Source organism: Camelus dromedarius, chromosome 3, assembly GCF_036321535.1.
Source record: "Camelus dromedarius isolate mCamDro1 chromosome 3, mCamDro1.pat, whole genome shotgun sequence".
Lineage (NCBI taxonomy): Eukaryota > Metazoa > Chordata > Mammalia > Artiodactyla > Camelidae > Camelus > Camelus dromedarius.
This window is the reverse complement of record NC_087438.1, coordinates 104,221,001-104,235,434: the sequence shown is the minus strand read 5'-3', so window position 1 is coordinate 104,235,434 and position 14,434 is coordinate 104,221,001. Positions and strand designations below refer to the sequence as shown.

The 14,434-nt window shown below is 37.3% G+C and overlaps 2 protein-coding genes across 2 annotated transcripts in view; one reads left to right on the top strand and one right to left on the bottom strand.

Moving 5' to 3' along the window:
- Window positions 1-11,640, top strand: part of LOC105097008 (uncharacterized) — a 269,473-nt gene extending 257,833 nt beyond the window's left edge. The window contains exon 14 of the mRNA XM_064484423.1: window positions 10,047-11,640. The gene's annotated coding sequence lies outside the window, so the exon portion shown is untranslated. The remainder of the gene's footprint in view (window positions 1-10,046) is intronic.
- Window positions 1-14,434, bottom strand: part of SPINK5 (serine peptidase inhibitor Kazal type 5) — a 62,788-nt gene that overhangs the window by 32,495 nt on the left and 15,859 nt on the right. Inside the window, exons 6-15 of the mRNA XM_064484420.1 lie at window positions 13,709-13,772; window positions 12,640-12,767; window positions 11,091-11,187; window positions 7,186-7,313; window positions 5,728-5,815; window positions 3,902-4,029; window positions 2,599-2,680; window positions 1,362-1,489; window positions 855-936; window positions 381-508 (exon numbers count right to left, since the gene is read on the bottom strand). Of these exons, the coding sequence (XP_064340490.1) occupies window positions 381-508; window positions 855-936; window positions 1,362-1,489; window positions 2,599-2,680; window positions 3,902-4,029; window positions 5,728-5,815; window positions 7,186-7,313; window positions 11,091-11,187; window positions 12,640-12,767; window positions 13,709-13,772 (1,053 nt within the window). The remainder of the gene's footprint in view (window positions 1-380; window positions 509-854; window positions 937-1,361; window positions 1,490-2,598; window positions 2,681-3,901; window positions 4,030-5,727; window positions 5,816-7,185; window positions 7,314-11,090; window positions 11,188-12,639; window positions 12,768-13,708; window positions 13,773-14,434) is intronic.

The following is a 14,434-nucleotide window of genomic DNA, read 5'->3' as shown; positions in this document are numbered from 1 at the left end:
TCCCCAAATTTGCCCTGCACCATAATGATATATTACAAGTAATCGCGTGTACTTCCTATTTCAGCTGATAATCCTTCAGAAAACTAAAAGCAATTAGTATGGTTATCACAGGGTATTCTCCTCTCTGAAAAACGGATTCTGAGTTCCTTCTGAAGTGTCCTGAAGCTATTTTGCGTCTCTTTATATCTCGATAGTTATCATCTGAAAGCTCTCCACCTGCTTTTAGATTTTGTGATTTGTTTGTTTGTTTTTCAGTACATTTAAATGTGACACCCCAAACTGAATGCTACATTGAAGAGGAAAATGTATTATGCACCGTTATGTGAACACTTCCCTTAGCAGGTGTCCCCACCCCCTCAGAAGCCCTGAGCTCTACTCACAAGAAGGCCTCACACATGGAGCAGGTGTTGCCATGCATCTTCCCATCTGGGCCCTTGATGGGGTCATTCTCTCTGGTGCACAGCAGCTGTCCATTCTTCCTAGATTTGCGGTATTCTCTGCACAGCTCCTGTGACATCAAGGAGGCAAGTCTGAAGTACTGAACACAGGTTGGATCAGACTGCAGAAAGAGCTGAAGTGTAGACTTTTTTTTCTTAAATGGGGGTCAGCAATTGGCTAATTTTAGAATAGTTCATAACTTTGAAGACATGAATATTTTTAAATGATAAAAGTTACAGATCCTCAACCTAGAAATAGTCACATATGCACATGTGTACATGCACACCTGTAAACAAATACTGACACAAACTGTGTAAATGTTTCATACAGTTTCAGGGAATTTTGGGGTTCTCTGAATGCCATCTATGATTCCCCAGGTTCATATGCCTCTGACTTGTTAGAGAAGGTCCCCTCACCTCAAAGGAAGCTGTATTCTCAGATTGCCTTTTGTTTCTTGATTCTGCTTCCTTCTGTTTCTTTTCTTTTTTCTCTGCTTGGCTAAAAGAAAGTGATTTTAAAAAGAGATGAGTAAGAATCATAGAGTCTCCAGACTGAATGTGATCTGAAATATGCAAATGTCATTTAATTATTACAGTTTATATAAGTACATATATATTCCATATTATATGCTGGGTATGAACTGATTTGGCATATTGAAATGCTTCTGCTTTGTCATGTGATTTCATATCCTGCTCTGCAAGAGTTGGATCCTTGTTTTATATTGTTTCCACTTCCACAGGAACTCAGTGATTATACGTAGGAATCATTCTTTGCTAATTATGACACTGTGCAAAAACGTGTCACAAAATGCCATTGACAAGAAACAGACACAATTTAAGAAACAAAATATAATAAAGCTCAAAAAAAATGTGAAGCAGAAGGACAAACCCCTCCCTCATTTTTCCAGCTGCAAAACTACTCACAAGAAGGCCTCACACATGGAGCAGGTGTTGCCATGCATCTTCCCGTCTGGGCCCCGGATGGGGTCATTCTCTCTGGTGCAAGGCAGTTTTCCATTTCTCAGCAACTTGCGATATTCACTGCACAGCTCCTGCCAAGATAAAGTAATTTGGACATTCATTTTATTCCCATTCAAAGCAGAAGTTTGCAACATCTACACTGGTAGAAACTCATCTTTGAGCCCAAGATTTTATCTCTGTTTATTTCGAATATAAAATTCAGTTCAGCAAACAGAACTCGTGATTGGCTAAGGGATGGAAATAAATAAGACATAATAGGATGGCACAGGATAAAGTAAGAGGTAGACAAATGAATGCCACCATAATCTAAACAGTAAAATAAGTGCAAACTTACAGGTACAAGAGAACCTGGGAACTCAGAGGTTGGGACCATGAAATCTGATTGTGGAAATCAGGGAAGGTGTCGAGGAACTGGAATAATTTGTGTGAGACCATGACGAGTAAATTGGATTTTCCTGGTTGAGAAATACGCATTTTAGATGGCTCAAATAAGCTGAGAAGCGCAGGTTGGAAACTTTACGGTGTATAGCAGAACATAAATTTCTGAATGAGGGTAAGGCGCTAAATAAGGAAAGAGATAAGGAGACGGAAATGCATCCTTTAGTGAATAATGAGCTATTTGTGCGTTTTAAGGAAAGCGAAGAGCAGTGTTGTGATCTGGTTAATATTTTCAAACTTTACTCCAGCTTCATTAGGGAGGGTGTTTGGATAAGAAAAGGAATAGAACCTAGAGGGAAGAGTAGGAGACTTTTATCATCTAAATAAAAGGTTAGGCTAACTTATATAAGGCCATGGAAATGAATATTGTAACATTTCAAAGGCCAAAACCATGTTTTGTGTGCGTGTGTGTGCAAGCTATTTTTAACTCAGCTCAGATGTGAGATTTTAAAAATTCACACGTAGAAAATGTACACGAAGTGTCTCTGGAAAGTGGTTAGCAGAAGTGAGCACAGTCCACAAGTGATGAAACTAGAACTAGTCCTGAGTTTTTCAAACTTCAAATAAGTTCTTTTTATTGTACAGAGTTGGTCTCTGAAGCAGCAAGAATTGATCAGTCTCCCAGAGCATTCATCTCAGTGTCATCCCCAGATTGAAGGGTTAGGATTTTCTGAGAATTTTCGCAGGGCAATATTCCAGCCTTTAGGCTCTTTGAAGTGTGTTCAAATTATAGTCTACTCACTGCATATGAGGGTGCTTTTCCAGGTTGTCTTTTATTTCTTGCTTTTGCTTCAGCCTTTTTCTTTTCTTCAGCTTCTGCTTGGCTGAATGAGAGAGAAAACAAAAGGGAGCCTAGGACCAAACCCAGGCAGTGGTTTCTCCACATTCCTGCATCGCTAGTCTGTGCCCCCTCCTGAGGAAGCAGCAACATTGCCCTTTCATCACTGCGTATCAGTGACAGGCGACAGAGCAGCCCAAGTCTGATGAGATACTGTAACTTCTTTAGAGTTTCTGCTTATCCCTGAAAGATAGGAATAGCTATGGGTCTGGAAAATTTGCTTTCTGGAAGTTACCTTTCTTGGCTGTGGTCAGAAAAGAAACACCATCAGTGCCCACCAACGAGATATCAAAACAAGTACCATCATGGCGTTGCACCTGGAGGCTGAAAGTGGCCTTCACACAGCACACGGACTAGTCCCCTTGTTCCACAGGGAGAAGGTGAGGCAGTGAGGGCTTTGGCTACACTGTCAGGAAACGACAGCTAAGCTCTCTCCCCTCAAGTCTATGCTCTTCCTACAACATTGTGCACACACTAACTCGATTAATTCGATTTATGTGTATTGCTTACTCACGGCTGTGTTATATAAAAGGCAATGTAAGGCAGGCTGAAAAAGGCCAATCATTTCCATACTTTGATAAACTAAGTGAGCCTTAGGTTTGCTTTGTACAGTGGAATTGGAGGATACGTACAGTTAACTGATGGCATTTCAACCAAACATGGTTGTCAGGCAAAACAAAAGGCCATAGATTTTAAATGTAAGTCAACTACTTAATCCCAGCTCAACCAGATAAACTGAGAGGAATCTCAAATTTTGAAACCAAACTCAGTTATAACTTATTGAGAAATGTCACATTATATAAAGTAACATTCACTGTAATTTTTTTTCATGGTGGTTTCATAGGCAGCTTTAATAATCATTTTCTGCAGTAAGGGTTAACTTTGGGTCCTAACCCCTCTGGAAGATGAGATGCCTACAGACTTGTACAACAGGTTCACATGTGAGCTTCAGCAGTAGGGGAGAATTTGATATTTGCACCAGTCAGGATATCCCAGCACTAAGAGAATGAGTGCTTGGGGAAAACAGACATCCTGGAATAAATAGCTGTAGGCACTTAACCCCAGCTCTGTTACTAACATTCTCAGTGTAGCTTCTTCAACTCCCTTCCCAATTCCGAGCCACAGTTTCCCCATCTGTGAAACAAGCTAGTTCTATTAGATTACTGTAGAGTCCCTTCCCTCCTGGGCATTCTAAAACTGTACTCACTAGAAGGCTTGACACATGGAACACAAATTGCCATGTATTTTCCCGTCTGGACCACGAACAGGGTCATTTTCTCTGGTACAGAAAAGTATTCCGTCCTTTGCATGATCCTGAAATTGACTGCAGAGTTTCTGAATAATGAAAATGAGACAGTTTAGGTATGGTTCTCTGCTTATAAGTTATAGATGCTCTTTATCAAAGATAACTGGAAAAGAGGAATTAAGGATAAAAAATAAAACTTTTAGGATTTAGGATTACCCCAAAATTTTGTGATATTTCTCTTGTAATATTCATTCATTTAACTATTCAACAAATCTATTACATTTAAGGGGTTAAGTATGAATGTGATCTAGCTCTTATATCAAGTGAAAAGAATAAGGAATTGCAATATAAAAACCTATCAGAATTGACCGAGGTCTAAATTAAGTGTGTAGCAGCTCAAAGGAAAGAATGTTCAAGGAAGTTCACAGAAGAGCTTATATCTGAGTTGTCTCTTTAGGATATGTGTAGGAAAACAACATGTCAAAAAGGTCTTCCAAGAGGAATTCTGAAATGCAGAGACATAGAGGCAGAAGAGAACACATTATTTTGATGTAATTTATTACAGCCATGGGTATAGTGACTAAATAATTAGCTGGTCAAAGAGGGGACCTTGAAGATAAATCAAAATCACACCACTAAACTTTGAAAGGAATTTGGACTTTATTCTTAGGACATGGGAAAATGATATTTATAGCAGAGAAGGACATAATCAAATCTTTGTTTTATAAAGGCTATCCAGTCAGATGTGTGAAGGATTAAAGTCACTAAAGTCTCAAGTTAGGGAAACCATAGAAGAAAAGAAAGGAAGGGAGGGAGGGGGGAAGGATGAGAGGAAGGGTGGGAGAAGGAAAAGATCAAAGAAAGAAAGAAAAAGAAGGAAGAGAAAAAGAACAGAAGGGAGAGAGAGAGAGAGAAAGGGAAAAATTGGAAATGAAAGATAAAAGGATAGTCAAGGGATATGTGACAACTAAAATTAAAAGGACTTTGTAACCTAGGATTGAAGAGATGAAAGCAGTTGGAAGAGGCCTCCTCAATAAGGTAGAGTTACGTGAGGGCAAAAGGTGAACGAATGGAACAGACTATTTTATGAAACTGTGAACTGTACGTCATAGTGGGTGGGATAACGCTCTGTAAGAAACAAGTTAAATAGGGTTTCTTCATGGAGTGGAATGATCCACATACACTCTAGAACACCTTTAAGTGTTAGATTTTCATAATGCCATTGGTTCATGGAAATATTTCCTACTCTTTGAGAACAGCATGGGAGATGAATCTTGATTGAAAATGTTGGCTAGAAGTACAGAGAACCGGAAGGATGCTAATGCATCCATACAAAGGAGACAGTAGGTATCTGAGCTAAAATGGTAGCACTAGAAAAAAGGCAGAGGACTATCTAAAAGATGTTTGAAAAATAGAATGTAGTATGATTTTAAAGGGAGCATATTAAAATTTTACACTGGTATTGCTTTTGAAATGAAAACCTCCAAAACAACTGTCACACATCTGGAGAAGAACATTTATCCAACTTTGAATTTAGATAAAGCTTTGATATATCACCTTCATTAGGAGTGTGAAATTATTTTACTAATATGATTTAATTTCCTCCAAATAGAGCTAAAAATTATAAATGCCATAATTATTCTAAATCTTACAAAATAACTACAGATTAATTTCTAGAAAACCCATTAGTCATAAAAGAAAAATAAATATTGAAAATGCTTTTTAGAGTAAAATACACACATACCCACCACAAAAGTCATAACTGAATTGATCAAACTTATCCTCACCTCAGTTTCTCTTTTAACTTTAACTTTTTCTTCAGCCTTTCTCAGGTTCTCATCTGTTTTATTTTTTTCTTCTAAAAAGCGCTGTTTGCTGGAGAAAGAAACAAGAATAAGTCAATGAATATAGATGTTTTGAATCTTCATGCTACAAAATGGCCATTTAGGTGCAAGCAGCAAAACAGCTAAGTGTTCCTGAGTTTTAGAACAAACATTTTCAAATCACCTTGAAGCCCCTTATTAAACTGAGATCTTCACTGTTTCCCCAAAGAACTCCTTTCATTTTGCTGTCATGTTTGCCATTTCCTTCCACTGTAACAATCTTTTTTTTTTTTTCATCTTCCCTTTTAAATCTCACCAGCTTAAATTCTACCTTCTTTAAGAAGACATCCCACATGTCAAAGTGGAAATGAGTTCCACATCTTTCAGTGTGTTTTCATACCTGAATTTTCTTCTCTTACAGGATAATTTTCATGTTTTGCAAGGGGTGTGTTTGTGTGTGTGTCTACGGATTATTTTTGCTATTCGCCTTAAGCTTTTTGAGAGCAGGGATCTTCATTCATACATTCATTCATTCACTCATTTATTCAACATTTAGTTAGTAATTATTTTTTGGCAAGCAGTGGCCAGCGCCCTGGGCATATAGTACAGTAGTTCACAATATAAGCACATACCCTGTCTTCTCAGCCCTTATAGACCAGTGGAGAAGACTGAGAGTCGACAAATAATCCTACAAATGATTATACAAATACCAAATGTGATGATTGTTACGCAATAAAATTACTAAGTGTTATAAGGATTGAATTTCAATCAGGGATTTTAGGAGATCTTATCCAAGGAAAGGTAATCTTGAAATGCAGTCCATAGAGGAGATATTAGCTGGCCAAGACAGAAGAACTGTAGGCAGCAGGAAAGTGTACAGGAAAGAGCTTATAGAGTTCAAGGGTCTGAAAGAAGGTGGATGAGCCCTTGTCTGAGACGGCTTCACGAACGCCGTAATTTATATGTTGCTCTTCCCCAAGGTCAGATGTCCAAGATGGAAAGATAAAGTTAATCCAATTTGCATATGAACATGAATTTTTTTGTGGGCATCACATCTATTCTGTCACAATGGGGTGATTATTGAAGGAAAAAAAAAATCAAAGCCTTGGTAATTGCTTTTACCCTCATTCAGTAGGATGACTAGCTCATAAAAATACTTACAAAGGTCACAAAAGGAACGTTAAGAAGTATTTCGTAATCCAGTCATTGTACTGGAAATTAGAATCCACCTGTATTCAAAAATAAATATACAGCATTCGGGCCCACATCTTAGGTGTTATAAATTATGATTGGTAGAGGACATAAAACTTGCTCAAAAATTCTCAAAACAAATCTTGCCATCAGCTTTGTTCTTACTCATCCTTTTAGTCAGTCTCTCTGCTTCACCTTTTGAATCGCTCCAGAGATCACATCTATACTCACAAGATTTCAGCACACAGGGCACACTTGTTGCCATGCATCTTGCCATCAGGGCCGCGGATGGGGTCGCTCTCCCGTGTACAGAAAAGTCTTCCATCCCTCACTTGGCTTTCATATTCCTTACAGAGATTCTTTAAAAAGACAAATAATTACCTTTAGCACTTTTCTACTCCTTTATCTAGAAAATGACATCATATATTTAAAGTCAAAGGATGTCATAGCTCGAAGGGATTGGTAAATACTTTCATATTGATGAGGAATGGTGAACACGACATATTGAGAATTAATGAGAAATAGTAATTGCATTGTCAAATTATTCGGTACCTGTATCTACTATGAAGTATATTTATTAAAAGATAAAAGAGCCTAGAAAAGAATAAGGCTGAGCAAACAGTTCCTAAAACAAGATAGTTCTTGTTAACTTTCAAATCCATGAAAAGATAGTAAATAATAGATCTGTCATGGGGTTCCAACAAAGACACAACAAAATGTTGCAGACAAAACAAAACAAAACAAAACAAAAAAAATGGTGCCAATGAAAAGAATATAGAATCTGTGAGATAAGATGTTCAAAACGTTCAAAACCTACTTAATATGGAACAAGTCAAGAACAGTCTACTTGGTTTGCAAGGAAAAAGGAGTCAGAAGGCATCCTGCAGCATCATGCTTAGTCTGGTTTGTTTTCTCCATGGATCTGTGGGTCATTTTATGTACTCTGCCTCCTCTATCAATGTTCATTTCTAACACTGCAGGCAAAAACTTCAGAGTGATCTAATTTTCCTTCACTCCCCATGTAGAAATGTTGACCATTAAGGATAATCTTTACTTCAAAAACCTTAAAAAGGTTGTGCTTCCTCCCAAATGCAGGATATGTTTATACAGTTTTCCTGATTGATGCTTTGATTCATTATTTTCAGGTTTCTCTGTATTTTGAAAATTCTATTTGATGAGGGCTAAAATACATATAAACAAATGCATGCATACCAAAACACTTATATTTAATTTTACATATATATATAAATATATTATAAAAAACATATATTTTTTTCTTATCAAAATACTACTTATACTTTAAAATATATTTATAAATATATATATATGTATGTATATATCTAATTATTCTAGATTTGAGAATCTATTTCAATAAACATTTTGTGATAGCATATATATATCATATAACCGATAAAAAAATGCTTCTCTGTTGACTTCTTCAGCTGTATGACTCATCTTCCTATTTCAGCCAAAAAAAAAACTATGAGCATAAAGAGTATGGTTTATTCATTGGAGCATTATTTACAATAGTCAACATATGGAAGCAACCTACATGTCCATCAATAAATGAAAGGATAAAGAAACAATAAATATATACACTGTATACACATGTGTGTGTGTGTACATGTATATGCTTTTGAATATTAGCCATGAAAAAATGAAATCTTGCCATTTGTGATGACATTCAGGGGTATTAGAGGGTATCATGCTAAGTGAAATAAGACACACAGTGAAGGCGATTACTATGTAACTTCACTCACATGTGGAATCTACAGCAAAACAAAGGAACAAACAAAACAGAAACAGACTCATAGATACAGAGAACAAACTAGTGGTTGCCAGAGGGGAGTGGGGGGTGGGAGGGCAGGTAAAATAGGTGAAGGGGATTAAGAGGTGCACATTTCTAGGTATAAAGTAAATGTCACGGAGATGTTACGTACAGCATAGGGAATATAGTCAATAGTATTGTAAGAACTTTGGTGACAGATCATAACCAGACTTTTTGTGGTGACCATTTTGAATGTATACATATATATCAAGTCACTCTGATGTATACCTGAAACTAATATGGTATTGTATGTCAATTATACTTCAATTAAAACTAAGTACTATATGTAAAATAAACAAGTTTGTACTGTATAGCATAGGAAATTATATTGAATATCTTATAGGAACCTATAATGAATAAGAATATATGTATATGTATGGCTGAACTATTATGCTGTGCACCAGAAATTGACACAACGTTGTAAACTGACTATACTTCAATAAAAAAAAAAAAAAGAAAAAAACTTTTTTTTTTTTTAAGAGTGTGGTTCTAGAGTCAGAACTGCAACTAGGCTGGTGGCTCTAACTCACTGGAAGACCACAGCCAAACACCCCATCACCTCTGAGACTTCAATCTCACCACCAAGGAGGTTTTTGTGAATAGATCCTCTTTAGGACCTTTCCTAGATCCTGTATCCTCTGATTAAAAAATGATAATAATAACTCATATTTCATTAGGACACTTTAAAAGAGAATCCTAGTTGCCTCCTAATGAGAAGATACTTATTTTTGGAGGAGCAATGGGTGTGCTGCGAACCTCCTGGCTGTAACGATCTAGGAATACAGACACAGAAGACAGTCACCTGATAATCCTAGCATGGTAATAAAATTAACCCTCAATGATTCCCATGAAAGAAACAATGGCAATTTCAGTTTATAAGTTGTGATTCATCCAAGGAGATTCTAAAGAAATACTCAGTGATCACCTCACTGACAGGTTAATTACAGGGCAAATATTGAGCCATCATTATAAAGCAGGCCTATTCAACATAATCATATCCAGTGACCCCACCAAAACAATGACCCCAGCCACAGAGAAAGACGGGAAGGTCGCTGAGATGTGCTGAAAGACAAGGGAAAAGAACACTCCTCTCATGGTGAAGTAATGAAATGGTGAATATCACAAGGTGACCCTAAGTTTTAGACTTAAATTTAGCAACCACCACAAAAAGAATTACTTTTCAAATCTCAGTGAATGTTGAACAGATTACTGGTAATTTGAATGTTCTGTGTTTCTTAATTTAAACTCTGATCGCCCTGTTTAGGGTGGGACATTTGCTTCACTGGACTGCATGATGACGTGGAAGTCAGCTCTCAGCTCCCAAAAACTGGACCTGTATCTCCCATGAGGAAGATGTGCCCTACAATCCACAAACACAGAATTCTTATAGCAGCACAAAAGGGTGCAGAACACAGAATCAGAATCCCGCAGGAGGTCAAAACTGAGATCATTTATCCCGCTGCTTTATTTTACTGACAAGAAAATTGAGGCCTAGAGAGGAGACGACTTGCTCAGTTTCACACACCCAGAGTTTGATAGAACTAAGGCTAAAACTCAGGTGTCTTAACAAAGGTGCTCATTTACCAAAGTAACTGCTGTCATTCTCACTGAAAGTAGGGTTTAATAACCTTGGTGATTTAAGAAATCCAGGCTGTTACCTGCAATGCTTAGTCAATTAATAAAAGGAATAATTTTTTTATACTAGATTGAAAAAGTAAATCATTGAATAATTTGAAAACTCTTAATTTTAAAGGTATTTTTAAAAACCACAGTATCAATATTTGAGATTTTTGTTTAATCAGAAGCATGACCTTTATAAATGCATAAGAACCATAATGGAAAAATGAGTAACTCCAATTTGTGTTGAAGGGATTATACATAAAATACAGCAATGGATATACTATTTAAAAGACTGGAATTTTAAAGTTATTCCTATCTAATTTATATTATGTTGCTTTTTAATTTATTCAAAGCAAAATTAATTTACACTAAGTCAAAGAGAAGTCTGGTGGAAATTAAGCAGAATTTAATTTGCATAAATTTTGTCTTGTATTCTTGTTTGTTTTTTTTTTAAGCAGAGAGAGAAATTGTATATTTTGAGCTTTAGGTGGGAAATTCTGTTTTAACTTTGAATCTAATGATTTATACGCCAAAAATAATACACTAGGAATTCAGTTTGGGGACCTTTAAAATTAAGGGGAAAAGTTCAATGTAGTAATGAAGGACAATGAATTACCTTAAAGATTCAAGTATAGGTTTGTTAATATTTATGTCCACAAGAACCAAACTGTGTTGATGAGGAATTTACCTGTTCAGCGCTTCGTGGCATTTTGGTTCGTGGCATTTTGGTTCGTGGCATTTTGGTTTCACCTGTTTGCTTGGCCTTTTCTTTAGCTTCTTTTAAGCTGTTAAGAAAAGAAAATAGTTGGTCAGTTTATGGCTTTATCATATTTTCAGTGTCCAGTTCTGCACTAAGCACTTTCACATCCTTTGCTCTGATTTGCTAAACCCATCCACTTAGGAGAGACAAGCTTTTCCCTGTCTTGCATGTTTGAGCCAGAAAATTGCCAAAGATAAGGATGGGTGTGAAAGTGACTCACAGCCAGTCAATTAGAGGCTTTGTTCTGTAAAACTGGATGGGTGTGACTCCCTGATTGACAAACAGAAGACTGTCGGGAAAATTCACTTTAAGAGGCACAACCAACAGCTTTAAAACAATGCTGTGACAAGGGTGAAACCAAACTAAGCATTTGAAATACATAATGTCATCCACACCTGTACGTATAGATTCTTATACCTTGTAAAGTGTCTGCCTTCATGTAAAAGCACTCTTGTTAATAAAGGCTATGATAAACTGAGTCTCTAAGTCCTTTTGGATCTGTTATCTATTTGCAGTCTCAACTTGGACATAGGTGTTACTATCTTAGTTCTAACAATGGGAAGAAACCAGCCAGGGGTTAGGGAGGTCAGATTCTCCTTTTTAGCTACTGCATGAAAACAAAGAGAAAATCACAGAATCAGGGCAGCTTAAGCACTAGAAGTACATGCCTCCTGGATAAAAAGGTGGAAATTAGGATGATTCCCTGTCTGGAAACCAGTTAAAGTCACAGATTTGTAAACCTGATAGGACATGCCCTTGAATTCTACAACAGCGAACTGTTTAAAGACAAGTGTGAAGTCTTTTTAATCTGTTAAATCTTTCTTTGTCCTGATTTTAAAGATCTAGTGATGTAAACAGAGCACTTTAAGGCTTTTTAGCAGATTGATTAGAGAATCTATGCTTTGTTTAGCAGCCAGAATATTAAAGATTGAATCTTATTCATATTTGAGTCTCAGTGCTCAAAGCAGTGTCTGGCACTCAGAGAAGGATTAACACAACAGTTTTAGAAAGTCTCACTTTTTAAACTAATAATGAATTCAGTCACATGACATTATTATCATTGTTGTTCTTATTTTAAATTAGACTCATTTTCAGAAGGAGTATCTATACATGCCTGAATGAAAAAACGCATGTTGAGTCACTGACCTCGATTACTTCACAAGAAAGTCCTTTTTAATTTTAACATATTGTGCCTTAAAAAACACTGTATCCAAGTCATTATAATTAAACAAATTAAGAATCTTGAATTAAATAACTAGCCTAACCACCTCATCCACTCCTTTTGAGAAACTTTATCAGATAATACGAATTAGAAGAAACCACTCTGGGAGCAGGGACTTTTTCATCTTATAAAGACAAAGGATTACATGCTTCAGGAATAGAACTTCCTCTCTCTGTGGGCCGGTTCTCAGCACAGAAACCAAGTGCATCCTCACCAGGTCCACCAGCTGGCCTGCTTGGGGATGATGATACTTACAACAGCTCAGCACACATCGCACACTTGTTGCCATGCGTCCTCCCATCAGGACCGAGAACTGGGTCATTTTCCCTTGTGCATCCAAGTCTTCCATCCTTCACATAAGGCCGAAAAGCACTACATACATCCTGAAGGACAGGGACAAGAACTTGACATTTACCATCCTGATGGGAATGCTCACAACACTATTTGCAGAAATCTTATAGAACCCAGTGCCTGTCTGCCCAGTGCACACTAGCTACCCAGAACGGTGCCAGCCATGCAGAAGTAGACCGGAAAATACTGTATAATTCACATGGGTAAGTACAGAACTCATTTACTTGTTTACTGATTTATTAGTAGACCTGGATGACCTGTGATGCGCTAGAACAAAGGGAGATCAGTCCTTGCCCTCAACTTGCTCGCAATCTACTAGGCGATACAGACCAAGAGACATTTAAAATGCAATGTGCTGAATGTCTTGGTGGAGGGAACCTCGGGTGCTGTAGCTGCGTGTAGGAAGGGCAGCAAACTGTGACTTACGAAAATCATTCAGCTGGAAAAAAATCAAGTGTGACATGTATGAGACACTTCTTCCCTCCACCCCCCCGCAGCTGTCACAGGCTCACAGAATTTTAGCACAGAAAGAAGCTCTTTAATCCAAATCTCATTTTTAGATATGGAGGCACTGGTATAGTGTAGTTAAGTAACTTGCCCAAGATCCTGACAGCAGTCGACAGTGCTGGGGTTTCAACTCAGGTGAAGTAACCGAAGTAGTTCCCTTTGCTCTACGTGATGTTTCCCCTCCCCACCTCCTACCCTTGCTTTTTTTTTTTTTTCCCATAGAAAGCAGAAATAGAACTGAAAAGTCTAACTACCAAAGTAACCTGCTCCAGATTCAGGAACTATCATGCTTTTCATCTCAATAAGCAGTATCTCATTTCAGGTACAGCAAGAATTACTTCTTTCCAAACGCCCCCATCAGAGAACAAAGAGGACAGCCTCTTCTTTCTCTTTGAAGTCGGCCCCTTCTGATGTGTCCCGTCCCCCCCCCCCCCCCCCCCCCCCCCGCTTTGGCATTTGTCCTCACCTGCTCTGGTTTACTGCTCTCACATTCTCCTTCTCTTTCTATGCCAACTTGGGATCTGGTTTTACTGGAATTGAAAGTTAGTAGACACAGTAGTTTAATATCACAGAACTTCTCAAACTTCTCACCAAATACAACTTTCCCCCATTGTATTGTGATTCTCCTTTGCTTCTGAAAACGGGTCGCACACTGCATTCTCTTCTTTACTTACTCTTTCTAATCAAAGTCCGTATTTATAAATTACAGTCAAAGAAATGGAATCGTGTTGGAGAGCTAATAAGATTCAGACCTGTAAATGTTATTTCCAGGTTTTTTTCCCCTGATTCCAGAGGGAACCCATAATCAGAAGAGCAGGAAAAGGTTAATCTTGTAACTAGATATTAGTTACCTCCAAGGAACTTTGTTGCTGTCGGTGATGATTTTGTTTTAAATAATCCAACTCAAACCACAGTATCTAGCAAAATATTACACCATTCTTCATTTGGGTTATGCTAACTAATATTTTGTTTTTCATGGAAAGTCCCTAAAGCCCTATTTAATAATCGTCCAGTCTAATAGAGCTTTAAAGCACATGTGAAAACATTGAAGCATAAATATAAGATACACTTCCTACTCTCTAAAAAGCTGAGGCCACTTACAACTATAGCATCTGTATAACAATAAAAACACAATAAAAAATGTAATAAAAAACACTAGTTCAATGTGAGAAAAAAGTGATATCAAAAGATA